Genomic DNA, 24467 nt, shown 5'->3' on the forward strand with positions numbered 1-24467 from the left:
ACAGTGTACCGACATTTTATTTTTCAATCTTTCATGATTTAAAAAGACCTTTAAAATGATTTATCACACAAAGGGGATTACCATTTAAAATATTTGAGTTACAACGCCTGGGCTACCACCCCAAGAAGGGGATGAAATTTTATTTATCAAAAGGTACCCTTCCTGTTGACCGATACCTTATCCTGAAACTTCAGTATTCTATCTGGAACGGTTTTAAAGCTGTTAAAGGGTTTTCATTCTTTTGACTCTGTATAAATAAATATATAAGGAAATCACGATTGAAGTGAATGGTATTTTTATAAACCTCATTCCTCATGACGTAAAGAAAATTCATTTTTGCCCCCCACTCGCAACATGCAACCGAATTCATCCCGTTACTTTTCCTCAAAAAGTCGATAAAAAAATGATAAATGGAGTACGGTTAATCGAGATGGTTTTTTTTTGGATAACGCTAATAACCGTGAAAAATACGTTTTTACCCGTATGAAGGACGGATAGCCCGCTATAACTACTATTTTTAAAACAGAGGACGAAATTACAATTCACTGATAGTTTTAGTAATTTGAGCAGGCTTTAATTATTACCAGTATCATTCTCACTTTTTCCTTTAAACACCCCCAAGGCAACCGGTCCTTGCCGTTACGCAAGGATTGTAACGGTTGTGCAGCAGTCTCTACCCACCCTAGCTAGCTCCCTTCTGAGGCTTTCCCACCGGGGTGTCCCCAACTTCGTTAGGTCACACCGATTTCCTCATCCGGATAGCCGATATGCCCTTCCCCTAAGGAGCTATCCATCTCGTCCCTACTCAAACAGTTCCAGATTTGCGTTTCGCACATGCTTAACTTCGTGACCTACTCATACCTTGAAGGTTTTTTTGCCATCATCGGGAATTCCCGCCCCCCTCACTCTTGAATGTGAGCGGACCCGAACACACTAGGCAAAAAGACTACCTCTCTGGCCTTGCACGTCGCCTAACATTATGTCGCTCACACATACATGGATGCACCTCACCCTACTTCTACAAAAACAAATAAAAATCTCATCGATCGCGGTTTTGTCAAGCATCGCATGGCCGTTACTTCTTAGAGCAAGCATTTCTCACCATGTCCTGTTCCTAGCCTCGTAGAGCCGCCTTCCCGATTCTGCCTTCCTCTTCCTTCGTGCCCAGAATTCTGCCGACCATTTTTTCCACGGCGTTTCATTCCCTCCTGCCTAGGAGCACGTACACCATGATGTTATCTGGGGGAAGCCACGCCAATCCCATCTGTACCCTCACGCGATCCCAACGAGCACAGTTAAAAAATATGTGCTCTGGTGTTTCTACTTGCGTACAATATGCACACTCCGGGGATGCTCTTCTCCCGAACCGATGTAGGTAAACCATGAAGTTCCCGTGGCCAGAGAGGAACTGGTTGAGATAATAACCCACTTCCCCTTACCCTCTCCGAATCCACGGCCCAAACCTGGTGATTAGTCTCTTCGTATTATTACTATTACTAGTATTAGGAAAATGAACACAGGGATTTAAGGGATTGAGTCCTGACCGGATAGTTTAGAATACTATTAGAATAGGTTAAAAAAATTTGGTTGACTGTAAAGTACAATGATTAAACAAAAATGGAGTTAACGAAAATTTATTTTCATGTTTACTTAATAATCCTGCATGTATCGGTGAAATTACATCTGGTAATACTACTGTTTCTGTTTAATAACGGGATTATTATTTTTTAAGTCATACATATTATATTCATTTGTAGAGATGGACAAGAATTAAAAAAAAGTTTTATTATTATTATTATTATAAGAAGAAAAAAAGAAACATCATTATTAAAATTAGTTCATTAAAGTTTGTTTTTTGAAAAGTTCTAATCTAATTGATAAATATAATTGTAAATGACCCCAAACAACCTTGGTTAGAAAGTAAAAATATTTTATTCAAGAATCATCATTATTATTTGTTTTTAATAGGTGAAAACCTGAACCGATTAATCTTGTTTCTATTTTAAAAAGAAAGTACTGAAAGCCGTTTAAAAGCTAGATATTTTATTTTTAATAAACTATTTACTTTGTGTATATAGTACGTATATGTGTCGATGTTTTTTTTATCGAAAAAGTTTTATAAATTTATAAAAATAAAATTACGTTAAATAATTGTTAATTATAAATTTTAGTTTTGCAATATTATTTTTTGAAACCACGCAATTAAAAAGTTGATAACCAAGAGTGAAATCATTTTTAACCGAAAACAAAAAAAATACTCAATTCGATAGCTACGTAGTATTTTTCTTATTTTTAAAGATTTTCTAGGAAAATCTATATTTTTCTTCAAGAAAAATTATTTTCAGTCACATGGTGGGAGGGGGAAATTAATTCTCTGTACGTTTTGAGGTGTGAGGAGTACGAAACTATTATTCACTTAAAATAAAATTTCCTTATGTATATCTATAGACCTATGTATAAAATCTTGTGGCTTGAAAATCTCAAAAACTACTTAATAAATTTCATTGAAATTTAGATATGCTTTAGTAGTGTATCTGAAGTTGAGCAAGTGAAAATTCTATGAAGATTGGTCGGGTCGTTCTTGAGTTATGTTCAATATAAAGCCGAAAAAAATTGTCGGGCCTAGTTAGAAGCGTGTTTCGTTATGATGCTGCAAGTTGAAACACGAACATAAAATAAATTAGCGAAAATTCGGTTTTCTTGCACAAAACTTTTATATATATTGCATACATAAATAATTTAAAGATTTTTTCTCGTTTAACATAGAATACAACACAGGACAAATATATATATTGCGGTAAATTTGATATATAATTTGTATATTTCAATTTAATTAGACGAGTTTAGGGAGCGTAGGTTATGTTTGGTTAGATCTAGCCAAACATAACCTAAGCTCGCTTCACTCGCTAATCTCGACTAATTGACAGTAATAATTTAATTATTTGAATAATAAATTCAAACCCACCGATGTGGTCTAGTGGTGAAGGCGTCAACCCTAATCAGCTGATTTGGAAGTCGAGAGTTCCGCGTTAATAAGTCCTAGTTTAGTCTTAGTCTTAAGTCTATTAAAGTCTTAGTTAAGTCCTAGTAAAGGCAGTTAGTTACTTTTACTTTTATACGGATTTGAATACTGATCGTGGATACCGGTGTTCTTTGATGACTGGGTTTCAATTAACTACACATTTCAGGAATGGTCGACCTGAGACTGCACTTCACTTACACTAGTACATATCATCCCCATTCATCCTCTAAATAACACCTGAACGGTAATTCCCGGAGGCTAAACAAGAAAAAGAAAAAAAGAAGAAATTCAATAATTACTGCTTTAAGTAGAGTTATTTTAATATGTAAACTATGTTAATAAGGATCATATGTAAATTAACCGGTATATGTAATAATCATTTGCTATATATTTATAAAATTCTCAAACATTGGAGGTGATTATACATATTAACCGGTAACTATGCATAATCACTGAATTAATCAAATTTACCGTAACGTATATAAAATTAAGCGTCGAAATACAGCAAAAAAGTGCTTAAAAATTGCATATTTGATCGCATACGCGCGTTGTGTGTGTAAATGTATCGATGGTTGAAAATTTGACAGCATTCGAAATATATTAGAAGACGCTTTTTTTGCTGAAAATAACAGCAAATATTTACCCAAATTTCTGCTGTAATGGTAAAATAAAATTATTTTAAAATTTATGAAACACAAAATTAAGATAGGAAGCAATCTGCTGGTTTTTTATATTTTTTGATACGAAAAATTGAGTAAAATATGCCCCAAAACATATTCTTATATTCATATGTTCTAATCGTTAACGAAAAAACTTGTGAAATTCAAACAATTTATGCCAAGTAAATAATTTTTTTTTTTAGATTTATCTTAAGTTTGTTAAAATTTCGAATAAACGAATAGAATTTATAGACAAATTTAATTCTGAAAATAATTGATATAAATGAAATCAATAAAAAGCAAATATAAGTCTCAGAAATTCAATTTTAATTCAGACCAAAATAAGGTCGTGTGTGTGTGTGTGTTTGTTTCTGTGTAAAGTCTAATTTCTGAACTTGTATTTGTTTTCTATTGACGTAATTTACATAAATATTAAGCAAAATATGCCCCGAGGTAGATAATCCCCACGTCCGGAACACAACATCTATGTTCCACGTCCAGGGCGGCAACAGCTGTACTTTCGTACATTACATATAGCTGGCTAACGGGGTTCCGAGTAAATTCCTCGGTTATGCTTTGTTAAGTTTGACCTGGTTCCAACTTCAGGTCACTAAACGGACTGGATTTTTGGCTACCTGCAGGAAATGGAATAACAAACGATTTTGGAAATGGATTCATACCACTCTTAGAGCTGGCGGTGTGGCGGCCAGGGTCAATGTTATTGCAGGTGTAACGGAGACCCTTCCGTTGTCCACATGCCCCCTGCGATGGCAAGCATGTAGCAATGGTGCCCATGTATGTCGGTGCATGGGAGCTCTGAAATCTTCGGTGAGTAGGAGCCTGGAGTCAGTGCAGAGACTGCGCATCCGCTCTCTGCCAGGACATATGTCGGTTCCACCGGAGTACCGGATCGGACCTCCAAGGTTAGTAGCCCTGGAGTGGGGGTGTAACCCGGCGGCTAGCCTTGCTACAGAAGGGATCCACTGTTCATGAATATTGAACAATCAAACGTGGCAGAGGGTGCACGTAAACACCCTCGTTTAGAAACCGCCGATTCGCCACAAGCGAAGAGGAAAAAAGTAAGGAGAGTGATAACATGAGAAAAGATGCTGATAAAATCAGTAAAGATTTAAGAAGAGCTTTGTTTGGAAATAATGTTCCCAAACCAAGATTTTTGGTCATTCCGAAAGAGAATGGTAACTTCCAAAAGGTAAGTCCATTCTTAATTGCCAGAGAGATTACAAATTGTGCTGGTGGTCCTGTCAAGGAAATCCGTAAGACGTTTAATGGATTACATGTCGAAACTATCAACGACATGCAAAGCCAGAAAGTCCAGGCGTTGAAGAAGATCGGTGAATTTGCGGTTACTGTCCAACCGCATAATACACTTAATTCATCCAGAGGAGTTGTTGTTTGCCGAGATCTTCTTAACTGTACTGAAGAAGAAATAGTGCAGGAAATGTCTAGTCAAGGAGTGACACATTGTCGCAGACTTACTATGAGACGAAATGGTGAGATTCTTCCTTCGGCCTCTCATGTTTTGACATTCAATAGGCCAAATCTTCCTGAAAAGGTACGAGCTGGCATCCATCGGCTTGATGTACGGGCATTTATTCCGCAGCCGATGAGATGTTTTAGGTATCAACGTTTCGGACACACTGCAGCTAGATGTGAAGCGCAGGAAATTTGTATATGCGGAATGAAGATACATGAGGGCGATCCATGTAAAGACTCTCCAGTCTGCATTAATTGTAAAGGGCACCATAACTGTCGATCTAGGAACTGCCCGGTATACAAATCAGAAACAGCCATTCAGGAAGTTAAAACGCTTCAAAAAGTCAGCTACCCTGAAGCGAAGAAGATTGTAAACCTACGTACACCTAGACCATCGACTACATACGCAGAAGCAGCTGCTGCTCCCCCCACACCTAAAATCAACGTGGAGCAGTCGCTTAATACGATGGCACCAAGTCTCGCGACAATGATAGAAAGAATCATCGATTCCAAGATCGAGTCGACTCATCAGACACAACAAAGTAAACATGAGAAGGCTCATTCCCGGAATGACGTCGCTGACAGAAGACCCGTACCAGCGCAGTTTAAAAAACCGGCAAAATCTTCCATTATATCTCCATCAATAGACGTAATGAAGAAAAATCTTGATTTATCCGACAAAGATCAAAAGATCACCCCGATGACGAGTCATATAGCTAAGGATTTTCTGACAAGAGTACAGGAAAAATCTGCGTCAACCAAAATGGAGGTGCAAGTAACTATCGAAAAAGCACCAGACACAGACGATAATAAAACTGTACGTACTGAGGCCCCAAAAGCTCAGAGAACAACTGTGGCGAGAGCATCTGTATCAGCCGGCCCAAGCACAGCCTTAGACATTGAATCAAGTTCATCAGCCGCCGAAAGTGCATCGGTTGCAAGTTTAGATTCAATTGCAACGATGCTCACAGCACCATTGAAGCTTTCATCACCTGATGTAAGCCAGCGAACGTCATTGGCGTCAGAAAGAGAAGACGATGCCATGTCCGAAGCCTCAGACACACTGTCGTCGGAAGTTGAGGCCGTTCGCAGAATGGAAAAACGGTGTAAAAAAGGATGGCCGAAAGGAAAGCCTAGAAAGTAGTTTAATTGGATCAGAAATTATAAGAAAAAGTAAAATTTTGATCATTTTTTTGACACATGAAAATGTGAAATATTGAACCCTTTTTTATTTTTTTTTGAAGTGTGATGGGGCTAATGACCAAAGTAGTAGATGCCCCTAAAAACCTCAAAAAAAAAAAAAATTAAGCAAAATGTGTGTGTCGTGCGAATTTGATTTAATTGATTATTTATGATTTTATTTTGATATGTCAAATTTTATCCGAATTTTGTTTAATTAAGCAGTTTTTTTGTTTATTCGGGAATATGAAACTGAAAAAAAAACACAATCAAATTATAGTAAAAAAAAAGAGTAAAATTTGTATTCAAGAGTACACATGCACTTTACGTGACTTAAGTTAATAATTACAATTAGTATAGTGTCTTGCCGTAGAGTTTAAGTTATGAAGTATTGTTAAGAATTAAATATTAAAAAAGGAATGTATAATAGTTGTTTGTTAGCTCATGCAGTACCGTTGTAAACCAATACTATAACGTCGTCATAGTGATAAATATATTATACATACACTTTCGCACGAATGGTTTGTGCTTACTCGCCTACAGCTGTCAAGTTCATAATACGTAGGACAGTTAAATATTAACAACCTTCATAGGAGGCAGTGAATACGGGTAAGTTACTTCTTAGATTTTTGAAGATGATATAAACATGTAAGAAGAAAGAAATAAGGATTAAAAAGAAGAGAATTCTTCTTAATCTCTTCTTTCTCTTCCTGGTATACAAAGTCGGAATATTGTTTCCTTTTTTATTTTATTATTTCTATTTTTGTCAGACCTGACTAATTACATTTCGTTTCTCGGTCAGTGCCAACTTGCTCCCCCACCATTATCTACTTAAACAGTCGACAACAAAACTCCCCTCTCTTTTCTTTTACACCTTTTTACTCTCCTCATTCCCCACTACCGCTTTACGAGGTACTTGTTTCCGATCAAGTTCAAGATTACATCTAACCAGCTAACTACTCCTGGTTTTCCGGCTTTCTTATTAGTCTCGCGGCACGGATAATAGAATTCTTCAACTGTAACTAAGAAATATATTGTCAGTATTCATTCAACTACAGCACCGTATACACTGCTTGTTTATTATTTTTTTTATATTATTAAAGACAACATAACCTCAAATCACGTCAATTTCATTTCATTTTATTATAACCGGTAAAATATGTCGTGGAAAGATATTACTTGACTCTTAGTTTCTTTTTTTATTAAAATTTCAAAAACTATTATATAAATAAAATAAAAAAAGTGCAAAATTTATTAAGTGATTTTTTTTTTAAATTATAATAATATTAATTTTTATTAATAATAATAATAATAATTATAATAATAATAATAATAAGTGACAACAAAGGACGCGCAGTTTCTGTGAATGATTTTTTCTTTTTTCGAAAAATTAAATTGGTGTGTATATAACGTTCATGGACAATGGAATATGTAAACATAATGAAGATTTTAACTATAATTTATTTGGTAAGTTTATTATTTCAGTTTCTTTTTTTTCTTGATTTGTAAAAAATTATATAAGTACGTGCTATTTTGATAATACTTACAAAAATAATAAAAATATAATTAATTGATTAAAAATGAGAAATTATTAAAAAAAAAAAATTTTTTTTATTTACAAAAGGATGAGCTGCTGTCATAAAGTACTTTATTTTTTATATGAAATAAATCATAAAAACTTCAAAGAAATACAAGGGAAAAAACTAAAGTTAATATTAATTACTAAAAAAAAAGATATAATACACTACACGATAACAAACCCCCCCACCAAAAAAAAATGTAAAAAATTAATACACCGTATTAAAACAATTAATCTAGTCTTACAAGGAAAGAAATTTATCATATCAAAAATTTTTTCATTTTTTTATTACCTTTTTTTTAATATTCTATGAAATTTTTTCTATTACTATTAATTAAGATGCATTACATGAAATGATCTTAAAACCATATAAACTATGTTGTACCACGTGAATACTGGCTTGCATTATGATTATATTTTACTTTTCCAGTGAAAATAGCTTACTAAAGCAGAAAGTATGTTGATTGTATCAAAAATAGGATAACCGATATTTTTTTTAATTTTTACGTTTTAGGGTCGACCTTGTTCATCTAGGTTAAAAAAAAACATGTGCATCTATATGTATCTATCACATTCATTTCTGGCCTTAAATACAGGATTGATAAACCGATTTTCTTCAAATGAGACTCAAATATTTCTGTATATATGGGCATTGATCACATTAATTCTTTTAAAAATTCTTTTAAAAAAGTGGCGGGATATCGCAAAAAAAACCAATTTATATTTCATTCAGAGGCATTTTAGAGAAAACTTTATTAAAACAGATTTGTTACATTCAATCCATATACAGAGTGTATTACCAAGTTCTTCCAAAACTTTCATAACCTATTCTACTTAAGAAAATAATGGAAAAAGTTCATACAGACATATGTCCTAAAATGCTTCGTTTTCGAGTTACGACTAGTGAAAGATTTTATTCGGATTTTAGCTACCCCGGTGAAATGAGTTCGTACTGAAATTTTTAGTACGTAAATTAAGAGATTTTGATGATTTCTTATGATTTTTTTATTTTAAAAATCGATTAAAATAGGTCTCACTACCGTATCTGCAGTAGGTTTTGAGAAATCTGGGATGAAAATGAATAAACTGAGGTAAAAACCCCTGTTTTTTTTTTTTATGTTTGACGTTCAATAAACTTTGTTAAATGGGTAATAAACACAGAAAATTTTTAAGCAAAACTTTTACAGAATCTAATTTTGAACAAAATGATGTAAGATAAGTTGAATACAACAAATAAAAGTTAGAAAAATTCGAATTTTGTTTAGAAATAGTACTTATTGGACCAAAATGTCAGTTTATAATAATGTTCAAAAATTAGCCCGCCATTTTTAAAACATTTCTTCGCACGCTTCTTTACTGCTTTTGTTGTTGTTTTTAGTTCTTCAGGGCTATCTTTAAGTTGCTCCACTGCATTCGTAATGCTAACAATTAATTCCACACGAGAATGTATTTTTGTTTTGTATACAACATTTTTCATCCATCCCCAGACGGAAAAATCTGAAGGTGTTAGTTCAAACTAACTTAGTAATCATCTCTTAAACCGAAATATGTTTGTTTTTTTCTCTATCTCCCTTCGGTTTAAATGTTTTTTCAAAGATCTCTTTGAAAGTTTATACTTCATATACATAATTATCAAGAAATATCTACAATTTTTTTTTTTTTTTTTTTTTTTTTTTAAATGATTCGACCCAGATCTAAAATGCAGAAAATGTTTTTTTAAGATTTTCTTTTTTTATTTTAGCCATTGTTGAAGGGGGTATTAGATTTCGAGAAACCTTTACTTAAGCAAATCTGTTAACCTGTATATAAATAGTTTTAGAAATATTTTTCTTAAACTTTATTCTCTATCTCTAAAAAATATATAAACAGTTTTTTTTTTTTTTGTTTTTTGGGCTCTAATTCTTGTAATTTTTTTATTAATAGCCGGGAAAATCATGCAATAGTAACCCGCTTTGCCAGCTTTTTTTTTTTCATTAAATAAATAAATCCTCGATTTAGATTAAGACATAATTATTATTTTACGTTAGGAATAACTGATGTACTATTCCACGGATAACAAAAAGAAAATTTTTTTTTTAACATTTACCTAGAAGGATCAGTGGGGAAATAATAGCAAATTTTCATCAGATTTATTACAAAATAACAAATTAATGATCTTAAACAAGAAGTGTTAATAGTTTACATTAATACATAAAAAAAGCCGGGCTCCGGAGCGCGAGTGATAGCGTCTCAGCCTTTCATTCGGAGATCTTCGGTTCGAATCCCGGTCAGGCATGGCATTTTCACACACGCTAAAAATCATTCATCTCATCCTGTGAAGAAATTCCTAATTGTGGACCCGGAGGTTAAAGAAAAAAAATATATATATATATAAACAATAATTACATGAAATAATATTTGCATAACTACGTAAAGAGAGTAATTATATGAAAGCGGTACAAAATAATCTTAATATTAACATTACTCCTAAGTATTTAACTATAATAATCTAAATCCATATTAAAAAATTTATGCTACCTTAATTAATTTTGCTACTTTTTTTTTTTTTTTTTTTTTAATAGCAACAATTAAAGTCATTAGCGATTCATCATATTAATGTAACTGTACCAGTAAATGGTTGACGTTTAAATCCTAGTAAGTTAGTTTCTTTTATACGGATTTGAATACTACACAATGAATTTTACTAGACAGTGAACGTTTTTGGTTGGGGTTCAATTATATATTCATCTCGGGAATGGTCGAACTGAGTGTACAAGACTACACCTCATTTACATGTCATACATATCATCCTCATCCCATTAAGTTCAGCTGGGAGGGGGGTTTGATTATTGTTCTTGAGGAACAGATTGCAATGTACGCATTAGAAAAATAATATTCTTATTCTTATTCGATGTTTCGTAGGAAACATTGTTATTCTCAAATTAAGCAAATCTGATTGATGTCTATTTCGCGTGCTTAACATGCATCAAGCTATAAGAACTAGGATAGATAGTTAAAATAAAAAAAATTAGTATACCCCTTTTTGTTGAGAACATTGTGTTTTTACCGCTTCAACTCATTAGAGGAAAATGTTTTGTTAACAGTTTCCTACATCTGTTGTCCAGTTACTGTAAATTGATTTGGGAAAGGTATTTTATGATGTATGTAGTACATATATATATATATGGGTTGACTGTACGTCCGGTCTGCCCTATATAGTATTTCGTACAGTAATTATTCACCTATATTTTTTCTTTATCAACTTTTCATATGATTGTTTGGTATTTAAAAGTAAATATAGAAACCATGCTTTTGTTATAAATATAGGAAATACTGATTGATTGTAGGTTGATATATATATGTATATCAACCTACAATAATGTATATCAGGAGGATACTGAAGTTGTTCAAGACCTACTTTACCCCCAGCACAACTCAGTCCAGGAGTTTCATCATTCTATTTTCTTGCAATGCAATGGTTACATATTTTAATCTTGTTATCTGTTTGAACATCATTCAAATTAAGATAGTCTCAGAGAGATAATCAAAAGCTGATTTGAAACTTAATACAGTGTTTCTCAACCTATGGGGCGCGCTTCCCTAGAGGGGATGATAATACTATATGGGGGCGCGACCATATCGAAAAGTAAATATTATTAAAAAAATTTATTAATTTACTGAAAGGTAAGTAAAAAAAAGATATATATATTATCACATAATAAATAATAAAATACACTATACAATTATATAATACACTTACAAATATGATTACATCAGTACTGCACAATGCATCTGCATTAAGTCATCAGTACTAAATTAAAAACAAGTTTTATAATTATTAGTGTCTTCCTTGGACCTGTCGTGTAGAACAACGTTTTTCGAAGGAAAGTTAAATATTAGCAATAGATACTTCTTTTTCTATATTTAGCTGAAATCTATATTTCGTCTTCAAAGCAACCATTGTAGAAAATCCGGTTTCGCAAAAGTAGGATGTTGAAATTGGTAATAGAATACGATATTCTCTTGTTTTCAGTGCAGAAAATTCATTATCCACTCCAGCCCAAAATTCAAAGAATGATTTATTACTAAATTGTCTTTTGATTTCGCCACTTACCGTGAAATCTATGAAGTTCTTCTTCGGCAATTGAGAGCCCTTCGCGAGTATTTTGAAATACATTATTATTGTAAACATTGATATACTATGAGAGTGAAATTATGATATACTATGACTCGATGAAATTTATGATTGAAAATTGAGTCGCAAATACTGAAAGGTAGAGAAACGCTGATTTAATATATTTCTCAAACTTTGAACTCTATTTTTAGTTGATCGTATACGTTACTGTTCAAGTCCTTGAGAATGTTCTGGCTACGATCATAAATTCTAGTAGCCTTAGACATTTTTCTTTCTATCTGTAACCTCACCGATCTAGTCATTTAGGCACAGATTTAAAATATTAATATCAAATTGAAAGTCGAATATATATCAATTAGGTGTACGGCTTACACTGATAGGTCTTATAGTTCAGGACATAAAAATCTAAGCCGGGCTGCTTTGTTCAAATGAGAATGAATTCTCACTGATCGCCAATAGATAAGACGATATAATTAATCTTAGTAAAAGCACATCAGTAACATTCTAAAGAAATCAATATCGATATCGAAATTCAATATTCTTCAAACTTATTAAATATGTAAATAGTCGTCATCCTCTTTAATTTTAACTAATTTATTTAAACTAATTTAATTAAATTAATTTATTTTTACGTATATTACCACAATAATACAAATTGATTTTTCATAGAGAATACATTAAATTCAGTAAATCACATAATAACTTACTAAAGAAGTTGATATTGACATAGACAATGATCGATGTAGATGATATATATCGATGTAAATGACATTTAGTAAAAGAAGTTTTCCAAATCAGCTGATTTGGAAGTCGAGAGTTACAGCGTTTAAATCCGAGAAAAGACAGTTATTTTTACACGGATTTGAATACTAAATCGTGGATACCGGTGTTCTTTGGTGGTTGGGTTTCAATTAACCACACATCTCAGCAATGGTCGAACTGAGATTGTACAAGACTACACTTAATTTACACTCATACATATCATCTTCATTCATCCTCTGAAGTAATAGCTGAACGGTAATTACCGGAGGCTAAACAGGAAAAAGTAAAAGTTATTTGTTTATAAATTTGTTTTATTTATGATTTATGTAGCAGTGAGATTAGTGGGGTTTAAACAGTAGTAAACATTCTGGGCATCATAAGAAAGCTGCCCTTAAAATTTCGTAATGATTGATTCGGTAGTTTTCGCGGTTATCGAGAAGAAACGAAAAAGACATCTCTTTATATAATAGTGAGATGTAGTATGATTGTTTATTTCTTATTATTATTTATTCTAATCAAAAAATTATAAGATATATTTGAAAAAAGAAAAAAACAATGAGAAATTTATCAAATCATGCAAAAAACCATTTTTTTTTCTCTCGACTTTGTTACAATGTTCCTTTACTCTTTTTAAGTGACAAGTTTATTTTAGAATTAAACAATTTTTTCTAAATAATATATCATCGATTCAAAAAACAATTAATCTATAGCTATTATTAATTAGAATTAGAATTTTCCCATGTTTCAGGCAAAAAATAACACACACTCACACACACACACACACACACATATATATATATATATATATATATATATAATAAAATCAGAATTAGCTGTGTCATAAGAGGTTTTCTATGTTTTCAACGTAGAAATATATTACAGTTTCCTTTTCTGTTGGATAGTATAATTATATCGATTTTGTTACAGACTATTTATCCTTGATCTCTTCTTTACAATACTATCTTTTTATTAAACCCTTTTCCTTTCAGTCAATTACTTTTCCTTCGTGAAATGTGTCGGATAATTTTTTTTCTCATATATCGCTGCTTCGTTTCTATATAAATCTTATTACTTTCTCCGTTCTTCTTTAGAACCATATTTCTAATATAAAATCTTATGATTTTGTTTCCTTAAAGAAATAATAAATTTATTTTATATTTTTCTTTTTTTTAATTTTCCAAAAAAATTATAAATAATATTTAAAAAATTTTCTTTTTATTAAAATTTATTATTTTTTTTTTTATGTTTTTATTTCGTGAGATTGCACAACAGCGCAATGTCAAATACCTGCAGAGGCTTGAGAATCATGTAAACCACTTTTCAATTAATCTACTCGATAACAGCAGAGACGTCCGACGGTTGAAACGAGCCCATGTACTCGACTTAGGGTCTGCGTAACAATTTGGAATCTAACACCGTCAAGTTTAGTGGTGTCGTATATCTAATTTCTTGTTACTTCTCTTTCTTTTTCTTTTTTATTTGTTATTAATGTTTGTTTTGTGGACTTATGGTGGTGAAATTAATGGTTTGTGATTTATGACTGAGTTTGAAATTTCATATTTGACTTTAAGTTTGCTTGCAGCTATTTGCTGTGTATTATTTATTTTGGGGGTTCCTTAAGGACCTTCTTATCACGTGCTTTTGTCAGGAAACTTACTTATGACTCCGCAGGAGAGCCGATTGTAATTATAATAGTTATTGAGAAAAAAAAGAAAAAAAATTACTTTTTTTTATTTTATTAAATTTAAATTTATTCACTTAATTTTCATGTAATTAATTTGCATTTTTATAATCACCTTATGTAAAATAGTATCTATTAATTTAATTTAAATTAAATTATTTAAACTTCTTCGTAATCTGAAGTAATAAATAAAATCTTAAACTATACTAAACTCATAATATTCTCAAAAATAAAAATAAAAAGCGAATAAAGTAAAAAATTGATTTTTTTAAATAATAATATTATTATTATAATTATATATTAAATATAACTTTATATTAATATATAGTTAAATTATATTTAACATAGATAGGTATTTTGTGTTATACATAGACAATTGTGTTTTTTTTTCACGTAAATGAGTATTGTAAACATAGCTGTATTTCATTCAAATTTCTTCGAAGTCAGGTTTATATAATAACTAGGCTATATAAATAATGATAACTAGCAATAAAAATAGATGAAAGAATTACAGCTACAGATTACAATTACAGATATTATTACAAATAGAAAATCAAGGCATATCAACTATTAAACTCAAGGCTCCTTTAACTCAAAACCATTTAAATATTAATAACAATCTGAAATATTCATTCAACCAACTTGCTGTAGCTTAATTTGTTCAACATTACTGTTTACCTTTGTTTTACAAATGTAACAAACAATAATCTACAAAAAAAAATTGATAATCTAAATATTTCTTCGGTATTTTTAAAATGACGAGTATAAAAATAAGTACAGTATAGATATATAAAAGGTAGATGTTGTTAGAGATATAAAAGGATATATATATATATAAGTTTTAGTAAGCTTTTGTCATACTTAATAAGCGTATTCCTTTCATAAAAATACTTAAAAAGTCAAATAAATATACAGATAAAAATGCTTTATAATCGAGTTGCAGTCAGCGAAAGATCTCGTCCTGATTTCTGCACGAAAGGAAATCGCATAATTAGAGAATATTGACTTTAATTACTTTCTCAGAATTAAATTATCAGTAAAGGATATCATGAAGTTTTATTTCATTACTTGCAATTTAAATAAGTAAATTTACGCCAAATTAAAAATAACGTACTTTTTCATCCCAATTTTTTTTGTATTTTATAGAAATTTTCTTGAAAACTATTAATATACAGTTCTGGGATTTATTTATTTTATTTTTTTTTCATCAAGATTGCATAAAATATTACTAATTTTTCTTCATAATCTGTATCCGTAGGAATTTATTATAATATTATTTGACCGTTAAAGCAGAAATCTAGTTTTCATTAACTCGTAACAAAGCGTTTCTTGATCATGTTATTTGAACTTTTTTCACTACTTTGGCGAGAGGAATACGCCGCCTGTAAACTTCCTAAAACATTCTATATATATATATATATATACAGCAGTCTGGAATCTATAAATATGTTAATTTTTTATACTTCATCGAGTTAAAAATAAGAAAAAATACAAAAACATAACGTAGACACTGACTGCTACCAACCGTTAAATACAGCGCACACCTGCGCTGTATTTATTATTATTTTACCTTAATTTTTCCAATTAATTTTCTTAAAGTTACGCGTAAAATATGTTCGGTATCATAATGACATTAGACTGTGTAACAATATGCAATAAAAATTCAATATTAACCAACAATCAAGGAAAAAATAAGACAAAAATATTTCTTTCAATCTACATATTAAATTCTTTGTTTAAAAATATCTGCCGTATAAGTTACCAATAAAAAACCCAAAACGAAATCATCTGATGAATTTCCCCTACTAATAAAAAAGAGCCATAAAAAATGGTTCATGTGGTGAACCGCTGATCTCTGTGAGGGTACGTCTTTCCTTTACATTTGGATGATCTTGGATTCAAATGCCGATAAAGTTTGGCAAGTTCATTTTACACAAAAAAATGAAACTGGCCAGCAGCCTTTTATTCCAGGAGCAAATAAGATTTATAAATAAATATAGGTAAAACATGGACATATTTATTTATTTGTAAATTAACTATTTATGTCATGTATTGTTACGTTTTTTATATTACATATTGTTAAATGTTAGTCTTATCATACACCAATGACTAAAATAAACATTTATATCCCGTTATAATAGAAAAATAATTATTTAAGCCTGTTAAAAATTAATAAAACAATACTGTGCTTAACTGCAAAGTATTTAAACCTTTTTCTTCACGTATAATTCATAAAAAAAAGAAGAAATTAAAGTTGATCTTTCTTCTAGTAAAAATGAGTAAGAACACTATAAGGTACGTCTATACTTTGTTTGTGTCATCCACTGAAGATTCCTTTTGATGACGTATCGTTAAAAAACATATTATTGCGTTCAAAATATCACGGTTGCGGCGAGATAAAAGTAAAAATTATAATTTTTTGTACGTATGTACCAATGTATTTATTTATAGCGGTGTAAGCTAAAAGGAACTTCTTTATTAAAATACATGTAGCATGCTTTTTTTTATTAGACAGCAATGGGAATTGTAACCTCACACCGTTACATCACAAATAATACAAACCAAAACAAAAAAAAACACTAAAAAAAAATGAATGACAATAAAAAGTTAAACTCTCTCTCACTATTGTTCTTTTATACTTACAGTCAAATAATATTAATTTCTGATATATTTATTCACATATAATTTAAGCAAACTATATTTAAAATCAAATTTGTGGACAGACAAAAGGCATTTGCATAAATAAACCAGTTAATAGTGAAAAGTCTAGAATGCCTTTCCTAAACGAACATTCTTTTTATTATTACTGTTCTCTCAATTCATCTCTAACTTCTATTTACGCTAAGTTGACACAACTTATTTACCTCGAGTTTTGGCGGTTTTATGGTATAATTTTTCTTTTCAATTTTTAAAAATTGTTTTCCGCCATTTTTAGGTCGTACACTTAATTTAAAAAATCTATTTTACATATTTTACGCCTTTTAGTAAAACCTTACATTAGAATATTTGAACCATCTTTATAGCTTACACCATTACTGAGTAATTATTATTACAAAATTTTAATTTTGGCGGCCATTTTGAGGTGAACCCGATGGTCGGTTACGACCATTCATGTATTAGGTAGATTTTATAAGAAAGCTACCTACTGCAATGGGTACCATGATTCGACTTCCTGGAAATTTCTACATATCTTCGCGTTTCACATTCCCCAGACACCAAAACCATCGTAAGTTCAAACGTTTTATATATATACATATATATAATTTTCTTGTGGACACGATAACTTCCGTAATTTTGCGGCAATCACATTCAAATCCATACATAAAATATAAAAATCCAAAATTTCGGTCTAGTTTGTTAACGGGTAAAATTGGACCATGGGAGTGAAAATAGGTTGGCTTTTTCGAAAAAACAAAATATCGCTATAACTTTCTTATTAAGTAAAATATCGAATTCATTTAAAGTTTCTACTATTCTTTCGATAAGAACCTAAAACTTATCTAAGTAAATTGTTTTTATATCACCAACCACTGGTTCAGGGGGTTGAAAAAATAGGATTTCGAAGACAAAAAAGAATCATACCTCCCTTAATAAGCATAATATCCCGGTTTAAAGTGGTCGTTAGTCCCCTAAACATTACCTAAAACTTTTCCGAAACAATTTTTAAGTGACCAACCCTTATCGCAAGGGATAACCAAAATGTTGCTGGAATTGTAAGAAGATGGGACTTGTCGAATGCTAAACATGTAAAACTTGTTTCACATGCAACCATTGTCGAATTGAGTAAATTTGAAGTTTTTCTTAACTTTAAGGTAGAAATCTTTTTTATCTCCTTCTTAGCACCGGTGCCGAAAGGGATTTTTTTTAAACCTTCCAACGATGCTTAATCCGAATCCGATATCAAAATCATAATCTGAGACAAAAAGTGTTCACAAATGTTCGAATGTCACTAATTATTTAATAGTTAGAAACGGGACCAAATGATTACAGTAGCTACGTTATATCAAGTTTGTCCACGAGTTTTAAGTTTAATAACTCGTTTAATAATATCAATGTGTAATCGAATTTTATTATATTCTACAGTCGATTTCCCGTTAAACTACATTTCATTCCTTAGATTTATGTCAACAAAACTGGTTAAAAATAAAGAAAAATAAGTTTTTATTAACAGATTTAAAACAAGGTGAAGTTTACGTATTAAAGTAACGGTAAACAATTATTATTCACCGCTGATTTTGATGAAATTTGAAATACACGTTATTAGAATCTAAATTATTCGTAACAAGTTCAATTATTTGCTTGAAACGCTTTACGCTTGAACTACGTCCTTAAGTTATAAAGTATCAATACCCAAAATTTCGTTATTTTTTACTGTGCATCGGTAGTATACATTATTAGCAGACTAAATAACTGATTTCACTGAAATTAAATTAAGAATAACGGTTATATTTTCTTAAGATTAAGTTAGGTTAGGTTGCCGGACTCCGTGGCGCGAGTGGTAGCGTCTCGACCTTTCACCCGGAGGTCCCGGGTTCGAATTCCGGTCAGGCATGACATTTTTACACACCCTATAAATCATTCATCTCAACCTCTGAAGCGATACTTAACGGTGGACCCGGAGGTTAAATTAAAAAAAAAAATTACAAAAATGTTAGGTTAGGTTAAATTAAGCGGAAGTCATAGACTGTTTTTCTAACTCATGACTGTCTGCGTATGTTTTTATAAAATTTACATCTACGAATTATTTATAAACTAACCTAACCTTTATCTTACTTTTTTTAACCTCTGGGACCACCGTTAGTTATTGCTTCAGAGTATGAGATGAATGATTTATAGCGAGTGTAAATGCCATGCCTGACCGGGATTCGAACCCGGGACCTACTGATGAAATGCCGAGATACTACCACTCGCGCCACGGAGGCCCGCAACCTAACTTTCACCTTAATTTAACTGAACCTCAATTTTTACTTCTTTCTACAAAGTAAAGGAAATATTCTGATCGTTAAAAATTTCGGTTTTCAAATTTCAACAGAAATAGCCATTTTGACCATCCCTGAATCCATTTTGACTAGTTCGGCTTGACGTCTGTACATACGAATGTATCTATCTCGCATAACTCAAAAACGTTTAGCCGTAGGATGTTGAAATTTTAGATTTAGGAACAACTGTTCTCCTCCTTTTGATTGCAATCGACTGAACCTAAAGTCTCCAAGCCCAAAATTCAAAAAAGAATTTGAATTTTGTATTTTTTACCTTCTCTACTAGGCCATCACTGAAAGCTTTTCAACGATATATCATAAGTGGTACTTATTTTCATTTTCCCTTTTGATTGCATTCAACTGAACGGAAAGTGTCGGAAAAATCCCATAATCTAAAACATTTGGATTTTGTAGTTTTTATTAACTGCAGTAATAAGCCCTCATTGAGAGCTTTTCAACGATATAAGTTGTACTTATTTTCATTGGTTCTAGAGTTATAGTCAAATTAAATTTTAATTAATGTAATATTTAGATCTATAAGAGGAAGGCACATCGGTTCCAATCAGACATCTCCTTTTTTATTTAATTTTTTTTTTAAATTATTTTATTTTTAATATATATATATATATATATTTTTTTTTTTAATAAATATATTGATTTATTAATAATTATCAATCCGTGATTGTAAAAAAAAATTACAATAAATAATTATCCCATAACAACAATAAAAAAATGAAAAAAATCAGAAGTTATTAATGAGATAAAATTTTATGTACTTTTAAAAATGTGTATATATAATTTAACAGGCATGTGTATATGTAATAGAGTTGGTGAAACATCTGATTACTTAATATTATTTGAAAATTATAACTTAGAATCGTATTATTTGAATTTTTTTTTCCCTTGTGTATAATACGCACATGATTTCTGGTGTGTCACATAAATAAAAGTTAATAATAATTAAAATACTCCACTTAGTGAACCCCTGTGTACTGGTTACAAATATTAATTTTGACCTTACGGTGTAGAATATTCACTTTTTATTATTGGATTATTTGGTAAACAATTTATTTAAAGAGTAATCAAGGAACTTGTACTCTATCCTAATATTTCAGGTAAGATTGTTGAATTAATAATTGTATAAATATCTGATGTTAATAAAAATTAATATATTAGTAATTGTGTAACGGTCCACTTTTATTAAAAAACTGGAGGATTGCATCTCACTTTCAAATTAAATAAGTGTAAATAAAGTACAGCAAAAATGTTCGTATGTAGTAGACATACAAGGAAGTCATGTGGTGTCCACATGAGATTTTTTCACTTAAGCCAACTTTATTTAATTCATAAATAGTGCATACTTATTTTAAGGAAAAACCCACAATCGAAATTATAAAGGATAATTATGTTACAACGTAAATGTTACTTTTTTCACAGGTACTTTAAAAGAATTTAAATATTATTTTATCCCTATCCCTGTTAGAATCATTGAATTAAATAAAAGAAAAAATATTGTATTTAAACAAAATGATAAATATTTTAAATTAAGTAGTGTGTGCAAGCCGTGCATCAGACACAACCAGAGTTGTAGGAATTTTCCGGAACGCGGCTTTAGCCGCGAGACGGGAGACTGTTAGGTTTTTGTTATGAAGAGAGTAATTAAGTTTTAAATTCATCGGAAAAGATAAAACGAATTGTTATAGTAATATTTAGGCTAATTACATAATTTTATACAGATTAAAATAGGATAGGATGAAAGAACTTTCCATCTTTGGCATTACGCTGTGTGTGTGTGTGTGTGTGTGTGTGTGTGTGTGTGTGTGTGTGTGTGTGTGTACATTAAAATGAGGTTATATAAATTAGATGTAAGTAAATTAAAAATAAAAAGTGATAAAAATGTATAAGTCAAAGTAATACTGCAAGGTATTCAACTAGAAACCTACAGGTTATATGGTTTACAAGTTGTACAGTAAAATATAAGCATGAAGTAGAAAGTTGTTTCATAGCTGTCACTTCTTCTTCTCCACATTCTATTCTTCTTCTTCTCTTCTTGGAATACAGGGCACGATACACGATGACACGAATTTAATTTCACTCATTGCTATCAAAGTATCAACACAATCATACGGATTAATAAAACGCTTTTTTTTCAATTTCTCCTTCCAGATTAAGGTACTTTATTGTACTTAATAAAGTACTTACAAGAATGATATATGATAAATATTAAATAAATTACTGCTTGCTTTCATTCATTATTTCATTTATAATTCAACTCACTGTATATCCTTCCATACATCAAGTTTTTTCCATTAACATTTAAATGCTTTTGAAAATTTAAAAAGACATGAGTAATTTATTACTTTCTTTTTTTTTTGTTTAGAAAGCCAAAATTCACTATCATTTCGTTTATCTGTACTATAAATAAGATAAACATGAATTTATAAGATATGAATTAGTCGTTCATTCAGTTACTAGTTCTTATCTATTACTAGGAAAGCAACCCCTTAACCAGAATTTAAAAAAATATATATATATATTTTATTAGATATAAAACTTAAGATTAAAACAACTTTTTTTTCATTCTGTTTCTTATCCCTGTAATATTTCTCTAAAATACATTCCCACCTAGGTAAAGAAAAAAGTTATTCTGTTTAAATGTTACACAATCCGGTTAAAATTAAAAAAGTAATATACGAGAGGTTATCTCTAAAGTAAAGACCGTTTCATTGTAAAAAAAATTTATTCTGAAAACTTTATAAATATTACTTATTTCTTTTAAACTACATACTTTATAGGACGTCTCTATATAATTGCCACAAAAATTAAGACATTTATCGTAGCGATACACCTGCTTCAATATACTCTCGTCACATTCTTCTGCCGCCAGTTCATTTAGCCACTGCTTAACAGCATTTTTAATTTTACCGTAACCCGCGAATTGCTTACCACTCAAAACTTCTTTCGATTTTCCAAATAAATGGTAATCAGCAGGAGCTAAGTCCGGACTATATGTAGAATGATCGTAAATTTTCATCCAAATGTGTTCAGTAAATCACGGGTCGGACCCGCAACATGTGGACGTGCATTATCGTGAAGCAGGACGACGCCGTCGGTCAGCCGCCCACGTGGCCGATTTCGAATGACACGTCGTAACTTACGTAGAGTTTCGCAGTAGGCTTCTACATTTATAGTCGTTCCACGCGGCATGAAATCAATCAGCAGTATGGCAAACCGATCCCAAAAGACTGTTCATCAGTTTGCGTCCAAATGTCTGTGGCTTGACCTTTGTCGGTCTGCTTGGTGATTGAGGATGACGCCATTCACTTGACTGCCGTTTTTTCTCTAACGTGTCGTACGAAATCCACGTTTCACCGCCGGTAACAATCGAATTAAGGAACTCATCACCTTTTTCTGTGTAACGCATCAAAAATTCGAAAGCAGATCCCATTCGGATTTTTTTGTGACGTTCCGTTAAGACGTGCGGCATCTGATGTACACAAACCTTTCTGAAGCCTAAACGATCATGAACGATCCGACCGATAACGGCTCTTGAAACATCAGGAAAAAGATGGGGCCAGGTCGGAAATCGTTGAGCGACGATCTTTTCTGATTTAATCATCGACGCTTTCAATACGTCCTCGGTGATTATCGAGGGCCTCCCCAACGTTCTTCATCATGCATATTATTTCTAAACCTTTCACACCACTTTCGGACGTTTCTTTCATTCATTACATTATCGCCGTACACAGCAATCGACTGCCTATGAATTTCAACCGGCTTAACGTTTTGGTGGTTTAGAAAACCTACGACTCCGCGTACTTGACAGTCGACAGCAACATTGATTTTCCTATTCATTTTATAACGTAATAACTTATATGTAATCAAAGATACTACAACGCGAAAACTAACAGACAACAATGCAGTGTGTACATTACTAGCGTGGCAGGAACCACACAGGTTCGCCAACCTTAAGGAGAGAAATTTCCTAGCGGTCTTTACTTTAGAGATATCCCTCGTATTTATAAGCAAGTTATTCAAAATTTTTCCTTTTTTAAATGTTATTTTTTGTAATTTTCCACTAAAATTCGCCGTTGAAATGCAATTAAATTTCATTAAAAATTATAAAATAAATTTATTAATAAAGTATGTTTTAAGCCATATTATTTACTGATTAGATCTAATAATTTAGTCAAGAGTTAATTTGAAATTTATCTCAAGTAAATAAAATGATTACTAGATTAAGTACCAGAATATTTCCTTCGAATTTTTATTTCTAATTTTCTGTAGAGAAATGAAAGAATAATTATTTATTATTTTAAAAAGAAATCTTAAATTTACAGATAACCCGTGTTTTAACACGGTTTATAATTTTCTCACACTCATTTTATCTTCAATTAAATTCAATAAATAATATTAATAATTTGAAAATTATTTGGTTGTTTTGCGGTTTTTCAGACAGCATAAAACATTTAAGTGGTACACTTTCTTTATTCTCAATTTAGTTTAACGTACTTTATTATCAGTTAATTATTTATAAATATTTCTAAGAATAAGATTTTGTACAAAATCATTTCATTAATATGGAAAACCGGTTTAATTTCTTTAATTTATTCTATGTTTCTTGGGAATGACGTTATGTTATAAGAACGAGGGTTAATATTTTTTTTTTTTTTAATTTTACAAATAATAAACTAAATATTCGGTAAAAGTAATTCACTAATTTATGGAATTAAAACGTGAGAAATAATAAATAAAATATGTGGGTTAGCTGTTTTGAAAGTAAAAGCTCTTTTGATCATAAATTTTTTGTATGAAATATCGGGGTTTGAAAGTTAATTAATATTAATTAAGTTTTACTTACATCGGTAAATTATACATTAAATGAAAGGGCAACTCAAACAAATGTTTAATGTGAGCACTATTCGTTATATGGCACACATCCATCCGGTAGGAGAGTTCATCCCATTTTTTAATCAGCAAGTCTGGCGTAATTGATGC

At 31.0% G+C, this 24467-nt stretch overlaps 1 protein-coding gene across 1 annotated transcript in view; it reads left to right on the forward strand.

The window, feature by feature from the left end:
• Positions 1-7209: 7209 nt before the first annotated feature.
• The window catches only part of NT1 (Neurotrophin 1), a 128899-nt gene continuing 111641 nt past the window's right edge, over positions 7210-24467 (forward strand). Inside the window, exon 1 of the mRNA XM_075377537.1 lies at positions 7210-7821. Coding sequence (XP_075233652.1) covers positions 7777-7821 — 45 coding nt within the window. The 5' untranslated portion in view covers positions 7210-7776. The remainder of the gene's footprint in view (positions 7822-24467) is intronic.

Source organism: Lycorma delicatula, chromosome 10 (assembly GCF_047948215.1).
Source record: "Lycorma delicatula isolate Av1 chromosome 10, ASM4794821v1, whole genome shotgun sequence".
Classification (NCBI taxonomy): domain Eukaryota; kingdom Metazoa; phylum Arthropoda; class Insecta; order Hemiptera; family Fulgoridae; genus Lycorma; species Lycorma delicatula.